This window comes from Myotis brandtii, unplaced genomic scaffold, assembly GCF_000412655.1.
Source record: "Myotis brandtii unplaced genomic scaffold, ASM41265v1 scaffold393, whole genome shotgun sequence".
NCBI classification, from domain to species: domain Eukaryota; kingdom Metazoa; phylum Chordata; class Mammalia; order Chiroptera; family Vespertilionidae; genus Myotis; species Myotis brandtii.
In genome coordinates this window covers 99,307-109,861 of record NW_005365070.1, presented here as the reverse complement: position 1 = coordinate 109,861, position 10,555 = coordinate 99,307, and the positions used below count along the sequence as shown (strand labels likewise).

At 34.6% G+C, this 10,555-nt stretch overlaps 1 protein-coding gene across 1 annotated transcript in view; it reads right to left on the bottom strand.

The window, feature by feature from the left end:
* Positions 1-10,555, bottom strand: part of STK26 (serine/threonine protein kinase 26) — a 22,922-nt gene that overhangs the window by 4,134 nt on the left and 8,233 nt on the right. The window contains exons 3-7 of the mRNA XM_005872842.2: positions 8,930-8,986; positions 3,814-3,922; positions 3,567-3,724; positions 2,537-2,722; positions 1,314-1,462 (exon numbers count right to left, since the gene is read on the bottom strand). Of these exons, the coding sequence (XP_005872904.1) occupies positions 1,314-1,462; positions 2,537-2,722; positions 3,567-3,724; positions 3,814-3,922; positions 8,930-8,986 (659 nt within the window). The remainder of the gene's footprint in view (positions 1-1,313; positions 1,463-2,536; positions 2,723-3,566; positions 3,725-3,813; positions 3,923-8,929; positions 8,987-10,555) is intronic.

The following is a 10,555-nucleotide window of genomic DNA, read 5'->3' as shown; positions in this document are numbered from 1 at the left end:
GTAAAACAAAGACTTATATTTTTGATATTTATTTTACATATTTAAATGCCATTTAACAACGAAAAATCAACCAAAAAAATGAGTTCGCATGTGATCTCTGACACGCGTGTCATAGGTTCACCATCTCTGACTTAGAGACTAAAAGGTTAATGTAAATGCAGTTAAAAAGCAGTGTAACTTTTTTGGGGTATAAATCTATATAAATAAATTTAGTAGGTCCTCGAATAACATCGTTTCATTATAATGTTGATGAGGGTTAAAAAAACAAAAAGATTCCCTGTCTGGGCCACTATCTCTGTGGAATTCAACACTCTTCCTGTATCTGTGTGGGTTTTCTCTAGATTCTCCAGTTTTCTCCCGCATCCCAAAGATGTGCATGTGAGGTGAATTGGTGTGTCTAAGTTATCCCACTCTGAGTGAGTGTGGGTATGTGTGAGGGGCCTTGTGATGCAAAGGCGTCCTGTCCACAGGGGGTTCCGCCTTTTGCCCTGAGCTACTGAAAAGGCTCCATTCACCCATGACGATGAACTAAAAAAAAGGGGGCTAGAAAGTCATTATTTGACTCGTTATTATTCATCTTTCTTAAATGTATGCATAGCTTATATTTATTTCAATGCTTTATTTAGATGCTTGGTGATGTTTTTGTGCCCATACATATATCATAGGAATTTAACTCTTGTTTCTATTGATTATTCTATGGTAAATTTGGTTTCATTATAAAACATTTTGTTTTAGTTTGCAGTTTCCAAGAACCTATTAACGATATTAAGTAAGGACTTACTGTATTTGAATGTACCAGTCTGACTATGGTTTGGTTCAAGGTCAAGAGGTGGGAAAGACCTGCAGGTCATTTTCAAGGATTTTGTAGGTTGACATCAAAGTATATGAAGACATAGCCCCTTATCACTTTGGGCAAACTAATACAGACAACAGGGGGGTGAGGGCGTAAGTGTGGGGGGGATGGGGGTAATGTGGGGATAAGGACACATATGTAATAACTTAATCAATAAAAAAAGATAAAAAAAATAGCACCTTTAATAAAATCTTATTCCAAAATTTTGTAATATACTCAAGCATCCACTAGGGGTTAGACTGAGACCATTTAAAACCAGAGCAACTCAATTCTAAGAAAAACATGTTTTCAAACTCATTGTACTTCACAGACTGATTTTAAAAGACTTTCACAGTTTCTAACGTAAAACTTTAAAATACAGTTTATATTTTATGCTAGACAAAGCACATTGGATCATAGTTAAAAGATATACAATGTTAAAACACGCTATGTAAATAAAAATGAAATAATTTGTACATACGAATCAGAGCCCTCAGAATCAGATTCATCATCACTGTGTCCTTCTGCCTTCCATCTCTTAAATCGATCAATCAGTTCAGTGAGATAAGAAGTCTTCTTTGAATTTTTTACAATGAATTTGTGTTTCAGAAGTTCTTTAGCTGTAGGACGCTAAGGAAAAAATGAAGCATGCATAAATATTTCTAGGCTCTTTATGACTGAAGGGGATAAGAAATCATTTCAATTATGAAGTTGAAAGGTGTGAAAGTATGTCTGTATACATGAGGACAACTAAAATGCTGTAGGACAATAGCTAATTCTACTTTTGAAGTGGCTCAAAGCAACCAAATTAAACTCATTGCCTTGGTACTAATTTGTTAAAGCTCAGTGGGCAAAAGATGGCCTATCTACCAGCAAACTGGCGGGCAGGCCTTCTAAAAACAGGGAAAAACATGGCAAGATTTTGAAAATAAAATAAAAATTTAAAAACATCAAAATAGTGCTTTGAAATACTTTTATTGTGTTAACTGTAAAATAAAAAAAAATGGATGAAAACTAGCAAGGCTGTAACTTTATTATTAGCTGCACACAATTTATGACTCTCAGATTATTTTATATTGCATCTAAATACAAATACCAGGGCTACAGGGGATATTTTCCCCTTAGTACTTTATTAATATCAGAATATAGTTCTTATATGTTTCTAGTTTCTAGAAGTTACCAGGCAGCTTTATTTTAAAAACAGTAAAACAACTGTAATCAAATTTGTTAGGTAAATGAGTGGAGCTTACTAGACTTCAGGAAAGGTATGTAACTTCATTTTGGAATTTCTAAATTTAAATGTAAAAATAATTAAATGAAAATATAACTTTTCATGAAAAGTGAAAACACGGTGAATAAAAATCATTGTGAATAGTCACACATATACTTTAATAATGACATCCTATTAAATAAATTTTATTTCTCAAATTTCTTTCCCCCTGAAATAGGAAATGATCAATAGAATAAGGAAGAAGCTATGGACCATGAAAAAAAAAGATAGAGGGCGGGGGGCGAGGTGGGAAAGGGGAGAAAGGAACTAAGGATCTTGTTAAGAACTGAATAGAATTAGCAATATAAAGGAAAAACCAGTTTCCTGAATGGACTTTTGACAATTTTCACATGCACTTTATTTCCTCACTGTAGAAAAAACACATTTGTTCTATGTAGATTTAATAATAGACAACAGTGGCCTCATATACTCACAAATGATGGATCTTTGTTCAGGCAAGCATCAATAAACTCCTTAAAGGACTTAGTAAACTCTCCGACAAGAGTTGGAGGATTGCTTTTTGGAATAAGAAACAAAACTCTCATTGGATGCATATCGGAGTTAGGTGGCTCTCCCTTGGCTAGTTCAATAGCAGTAATTCCCAATGACCAAATGTCAGCCTAAGTTTAAGAGAAAGAAAAAAATATCTTGAAATTCCATTCCCAAATACTGCCACAAAATAGCCTGTGGAATTTTAATGGTCACAACAATATTAATGTGTCTCAAGAAATGTGATCTTAATAAATGTTTTTTAATAAAATTCATTTATTTTTAAAAAGTATCAAATTCTCTATATTATGCCAAGTACCACAGTCTAGGCACTGAGGATTCAGGTGGTAATAAACCAGACAAAAATTCCTGCTCTCAAGGGGCTTATGTTCTAGTAGAAGAGACAGATAAATAAATAATATGATGTCAGATGGTGCTAAGTTCTGTGAGGAAAAGAGCTCAGGATAAGGAAATAATGAATGATGGTGTTGAGGGGCTGCAAATTTACACAGGATAGCTAGAGAAGACTATTCTGTGTAGGAAATGCTTAAAGCAGAAAACTGGTCGGAAGAAAGGTTATTCCAGATAGAGGGAAGGTAAGTACAAAAGTCCTGAGGCCAAAGTATGCTTGCTATGTTTGTGAAACAGCAATCAGGCCACTGTGGCTGAAGCAGATAGAATATAGAGGAGAGTGACATGAGATGAAGCTGGAGAGCTGGACAAGGCCAAGATCTAGTGAGCCATGTATGTGATACTACGGACTTTGGATTTTACTCCAACTTGTGTGGAACAAAATGGAAGGTATTGGGGTCCCAATATTATCAGCATCAGGGAAGTTATAATTTAGCAGCAACATTTGTCATAACTCTAGCTTTAGAAATACTTTAAAATGAAGGTAAATTAAGGCAGTTTATTAAATAGAACAGTATGTTATATAAAACTTATTATAAAAAACAAAAGTAGACAACGCTTTACTTTTGAGTCATAAGCAGACTGTTGAATAACTTCAGGAGCCATCCAAAATGGTGTTCCCACAAAAGTATTTCTTTTAATTTGTGTATCTGTCAGCTGGCCAGCAACTCCAAAGTCAGCAAGTTTAACATCTCCTTGTTCTGAGAGCAAGACATTAGCAGCTAGGAGGGGGGGAAAAGACAATGAAAAAAATCTCAGCTTCCTCAGAATGTACCTATTTTTCTCATGTTCATATTAAATTTTTGTATACCTTTTATATCTCGGTGGATTTTCTTTTCTGAATGCAGATAGTCCAGACCTTTCAAAATTTCCTTTAGCATGGTAGCGATCTGGAACTCATCAAATGGACCAGCTCGCAGCTTAGGGGGGAAAATACACACACATACATGTATGAAAATTTAAAACAATAAAATTCAAACTTGATATTATATTCGAAATAAGGGAACCACCTAGATGTATGAAGCAGTTCTGTTTATTAAACCAATATTTAAATAAATGAGAACAAATTAAAAGGCGAGGGAAGAAAGTAAAAAAGTTAAGTCAAAGGAATAGAAGGGCTTTTAAATGATTAAATTTAATTGTGAAAGATAATAATACAAGCAGTGTGACCTATATACTAGTTCAAAATCCTGAGGTTTTTAAATATTTACATCAAAAATTTAAGATACACTTACATAATGACAAAACTAGCTTTATTTATTTTTTATCTGAGAAAAAGGAAATTAGTTACTTAAATTTTTACATTTGTTCAAAAGTTATTAAATATTGCCCAGTTGGTGTGGCTCAGAGGTTGAGCGTTGACCCATGAACCAGGAGGACATGGTTTCAATTCTCAGTCAGGGCACATGCCTGGGTTGCTGGCTCGATCCCCAGTAGGAGGCGTGCAGGAGGCAGCTGATCCATGATTCTCTCTCATCATTGATGTTTCTATCTCTCTCTTCCTCTCCCTTCCTCTCTCTGAAATAAATAAAAACATTTTAAAAATAAAAACATAGCGCTAGCTGGTTTTGGTCAGTAGATGGTGAGAGCATCGGCCCTCAGACTGAAGGATCCTGGGTTTGATTCCGGTCAAGAGCACGTACCTTGGTTGCAGGCTCGATCCCGGGCTATGGTTGGGGCTCATGTGGGAGACAACTGATCTATGTATCCCTCTCACATTGATGTTTTTCTCTCTCTGTCTCTCCCTCTCCCTTACACTCTCTCCAAAAAATAAATCAATATGGAGAAGTATCCTGGGGTGACGATTGATAAAAATAAAAATAAAAAACTACATTTAAAAAGTTATTAAATATTTACACTGAATTTATTTTTAGCATCAACCCAATTTGATCATATAGGTCAACTGATGCATAGTTCTTAGCATTTATGTGTTTTAATAACATTGTAAAAGCATAGAGACTTTTGGGGACTCAAAATTTAACCAGGAGTATAATAATTAAACTATTCAGACTTTCACAGTTAAAAAAAATGATCAAATCATGGAAGAATACGGTTTTTAAAATAAATGTAACACATTTCCCTTTCTTTCCCCATCCCTGTACCAAAGCCAATAGTTTCAACTGGAATACAAGGGAAGCAATTATTAGGTTTCAGGAGAGGTTGTAATGGAATAACTGAAAATCTCTCTTTAAAATAAATGGTTATTTTAAAATTCTGCTACCTCATAAAGCACAAATAGTAGACTGTACAACATTTACAGGAAAGGGTGGGAAACTAAAGTCAGAGCTGAGGTAAAGTTCTGTTTGCTGGAAGGTGGGAAGAGGTGGTGAAAGTCAAACATTGCCCACTCTGCCTCACATTGGTAGGGATTCACAGCCCTTTGGCACCTTGTGTATTTCATCTTTCATGAATGCCATATTTATTCCGAATAAAGGGTACTTTCATGTTGAAATTTAACAGCTTAAAATAGAACCCACACTTCGGTCTCACCATTTAATATTAACTGTGGTCTGGATATAGAGTATACTCCAGGCATATCCATAATTCAGTAGAAGCCTTTCCTAGGTAACATTACCTATTTACTTTCAAACCTATCAACTTCTACCCCAGAAATTTATATTTAAACAGTAGTGATTAAAGTCATTGTAAATGGTAAAAATTGAATATTATTTTATTGATTATTGGCAATGAAATTCTGATGTACTACCAGATAACTGAAAGACAAACATCATACTACTCAAAATTAGTACTGAGTATCATTGGTCACAAAATGTTGACAAGGCCATAAGAGGTATACTCTCAGTTACTTAAGAAATTGGGCAAGGTTCCTATAATGGATACCAGCTATCTCTCTGAAGGACTTCTAAAAAGTCGCCTGGATAAGCCAGTGTACTACCTAAAACGGGATTTAAAAATATATTTAAGTAAAAACAAACAAAAAAGAGGTCCTAAAATCCATTAGCTTATCTGGGAGGGGAGATTCCGTGGCAGGGAAATGAGAATGGGGTAGTGGTATACTTGAGTTTTTATGGCTCATTCCAAGATAGAAAACTATCCCAAACCTTGTGGTTAAAATGTTTCCTTAGTCATCTTAATAATGATTAGACAAAGAGGGGGAAAAGGAGTTGGAAAGAGAAGAAAAGTAAAGTAGATGGAATAGAGAGGGTTTTTTTTTTTGGTGTGTGTGTGTGTGTGTGTGTGTGTGTGTGTGTGTGTGTGTGTGTGTGTGTGTATGTGTCTCCCAATGCAACCTTGGGAAAAAGAATGTCTACTGTACTTGGAGTGCATATTTGAACTTCTCTCCAATGACTGTAGATTGTGCCATGTCTCTAATAGCTAATACCTCTGCCTCCAGGGCAGCATACTGGCTTTGGGTAATATGCCTCTGTTGTCAACTGAAGATATGCAAGAGAGGGACATTTGTTCTTTCAAAGAATGTATACTTGTGCATTTGGGGATTTTCCCCACAATCATTTGACTTCCAATAACCTGTCCCCGGTGCAACATGTTATGTTATGCTTTCTTACAGTTAGCATATTGTTTCTTTTTTTCCTTGGTGCTCATATTTTATTCTATTAGCCTTATTATATGTGCTTTTGTTGTAAACCACTGCAATTCAATATATATCATATAGTATGCTCAAAGTCTGTTGACATACAACACATTTTTTTCAAGAATGGAAGAGAATCTTGAGGTATAGACTATATAATGTTGACATAAATTAAAAGTCACAGTCATATTCCATTAGTCAGGTACCAGCTTAATGTTAACGATAAACTCTTTCTGTTCAGCATCCCTCTTTTTTTCCCCTCTTGTTCCTGGTAGCCTAAGCCTCTAAGCCTAATCCTTTATTAGATTCCTTAAATGATAGTATTCATTTGTACAGGACTATAAATGGAGAAGAAATAGCACATTTTCTCGTTATTTGCTCTCTTTACAAAGTCCAGTTAAATTAGATTTATACATAAATCACAATATTATTATATTTTAGAGCTAGAAAAATAAGACTAGAAACTACTAACGTAATTTCTTCAGTTAAGATTTGAGTAAATTAAGGCAGCTAGTCAATGGAAGAACCAAGACTGGAACCTAGGACTTTTGATATTTAGCCACTACAAGGCTAAGAAAAATTTAAGTTCATTGAATTTGTGCTAATTCGAATTTGATTAGGCAGAGGTCAGAATGGCAGGATGAGATTAAGGTCTCATAATCATTTCATTCATAGATTTCATAAAACTGATCAAACTATCACTGGGGGATACAGACTGTGTTAGTTAGTGTTGGGCCAGTGTCTAATGTGTATCATTCTTATCAGTGATCCTGATGAAATGGGTGGACTAGCTTTGTCAATGCTAACTAAGCAGGGAAGAGACATTGTGAGCACCATGGGAGACCAAATAACTTAACTGTGATAAATTTGGAAAGGGCTCTTAATGTATAAAAAGTGGAAGGAGGATCATGGAGCAACTGTAGACTTCTTATGGGAGCTAATAAAAAACAAAACAAAAACTATTGTATAACAAAATTGTGACAAGACGAATAGAAATGAGATTATTTAACTTCAATACAAGAATGAGATCTGACTCCGTATATGAAGGATTATTATACAAAGAAATACCACTTGTGTTCTATCACTAGAGAGGGAACAGAAAAAAAATGAACTTTAGAATATAAGAATGTATATCACATATTCCACAAGGAAGGATTATTTAACTCAGCTGATTAAACTGAGATGAATTCCTAGGAGGAGATGAAACTCTCCATCAAGTTTAATTACCATTTCTTTAGAATGGTTTAAGAATGGTTCTTTAAAAAAAAGAGAGAGAGAATGGTTCTGTTTAAAGGAAAGAATCTCTTATGGCTATTTCTGTTCATAGGATTATTGGAAACTTTGAGTTACCGGCAGTCAGGATTAAACCCTATTTCAAATATTTAATCATTTTCAGTTAGGAAAACTCATCTCCACTGAAAAAGTAAGAATTAAAATAGTACTTGATGATCTTATTTTTAGAAGTAGCATATTCTATAATTTCAAAAGCAGAAGCATACTAATAAAATATGTCATATAATATTAAATATAAACTTAGAAGTAACTTAGTGCCACTTCTTTGTTTTATATGACATCAAAGTCCAAGGATTTTATGTGTTTGGTTCACAATGATTTAGTTATGAACAGAGCCAGCTCTATAAACTCAAACTTCCATAGGCCATCCCAGTAGCCATTCTACTACACAAAGCTGCCTTTAGTACTTCACATTGAATTTTAAATACAATGCCATTTTAATAAAGATTGTAAAGGGGCAAAAAACAACATTGATAGAATCACAGTAATTTGGCAAAAATAACCAGTATTTCTCAAAGGTGTTTTGGGTGTGAACACATCTTCATTGGGTGGAATTTCTGCACACTGGAATTTTAGCATCCTCATCCCTGTCCACTAAAAGTGCTGCAGCACTTCCAAGTCATTTGACAACCACAAATGCCATCGCATTTTCAAATAATCTATAAAGGAGAAGAGAAAACTATAGAGAATGGGATCTATAGGCCTACGTGGTCAAGAACCCAAGAACCACTTTTAGTGACAGTTACTCGAATTACATTATATTTAAAAATCTAAGAACATTCAGTCTTTTCAGGGATAACCTTATGAAGTAAAACTCTAAACGGACAGCAACTGTCATACACTCATTTCTAAATTGGGGGGCTTGATTTTATTAAGCTATTTGCACTTCTTATATACTCTAAGAAGGTGAGCAACATGGTCAACCCTGCAATACAACTAAATCTACGTAAGGGTAGTGGTCCTGAAGAGTTTAATGTGAACATATTAACTAAAGCAATCACTTAGCTTGCCCAAAAGCTGTTGTTTACTCCAATTAAAAAAGAGGTTATAGCATGGATGTGTGTGTTTATTTAAAAATACTTACAAGATCCAGCGCTGAACCGCCACCTAGGTATTCCATTATTATCCATAATTTTGAGCCCTGCAAGAGCCACGAAACAATGTATAATTACAAACCTGAGCATAACCAACATAAACGTTAAATCTGATATACTAATGTACTGGTTTTAAAATACAGTATATTAAAGTTCAGTGTTTGGAACCCTGAATATTATTTTTCCATAGAACATTAAAAATGAAAGTAAAATTCTGAGACTTGATCCTCCTCGAAATTTAGTTAGCTTATGATATAGCTAAATAAGTAGCTATTGTTTCTTATTATGGAACTATTAGCAATTTTTATAAAACCCAGAAAATATAAACCATAGCTTTAAATTATTATTTCGAATGATAATATTAAAGGGGAAAGAAAGATGCATTACAGAATGAGGAAATAAATGGAAACCTGAAGAAATTTTGAACAGGAATTCTGAGTGTTTTCATTCAATTTTCGAGTTTAAGGACCCCGGATATTTTGCCTTCTTTTAATTTTTGCTTTTTGTTTTTATCACTTTACAACTTTATTCAGCCATGATTAATGACATGTTTTATAAACGTAGAACCTAGAAAGAATACTGTCCACTACCCAGGTAAATAGATAAGAGAAGGGAGTATACAGTTTAAAAAGAATACAATCACTCCAGGTAGAGATAACTTCACTGTAAGTTGTACAAGAGCACATGGGGTGCATAGAGAGATGCATATATGTGAATTCCAAAACAGTTGTACACACACACACACACACACACACACACACACACACACTATTCAGCTCTATCAGATAAAAGTTGGAATAAACTATTGTATCTTTTTTCTTCCTTCTTTCAACTATAGCTTGAAATACTAGGGACGTCACTCTTTCCATACCATTTCATGAGTGGTATTCTCTGAATTTTTGTGGGACCACAGAGTTGACTGGAAGAGAAATGGTTGGTTTTACTATACTGGCAAGTGCCAAGTTGAGATTGGATTGTGTTCCAAAAGTATATTTTTAAGTAAGATGTTTGGAATTTAGAAAGCAAGCATTTTCCCATAAAAATAATGTCTAGTTTCCTGGGGTATTCCCCCAAAAGACAATTTAATGTAAAGGTATCCATAGTATAGCAGGAAGAGTAGCAGAGAGACTAACTACTATTTATACCATAACAATGTTTCTAGGGGGAAATATATATAATGGGAATTTATATATATATATAAAATGGGAATATATATAATGGGAAATATGCTTAACTTGGGATGCTAGTTAACACCTTTCTCAGCTTTACAACCCCAGCTGTGGGATGAAGATTCTCAAACTATTGTCAGTAGCCCTCAAATTCTAAAATCCCTGGGAGTACTCATTCAAAATGTCCGAGGAGTTTGAAAATATGCAAGCATCTTCATGAGGCTGGGGCTTTATCATGGCAGAGAATGGATTCCAGTAATATGATGATGAGTGTTTAGGTGACATTGCAGTGTGGAGAATGGGATGTGGCCTAGAGTTAGTTAGAGACCAGGGAGGGCGGGCTCCGTTAATTTAAGATGAAAGGATTCCTCCTTTCTCTCCTTTCTTTTTCTTTCTTTCTTTCTTTCTTTCTTTCTTTCTTTCTTTCTTTCTTTCTTTCTTTCTTTC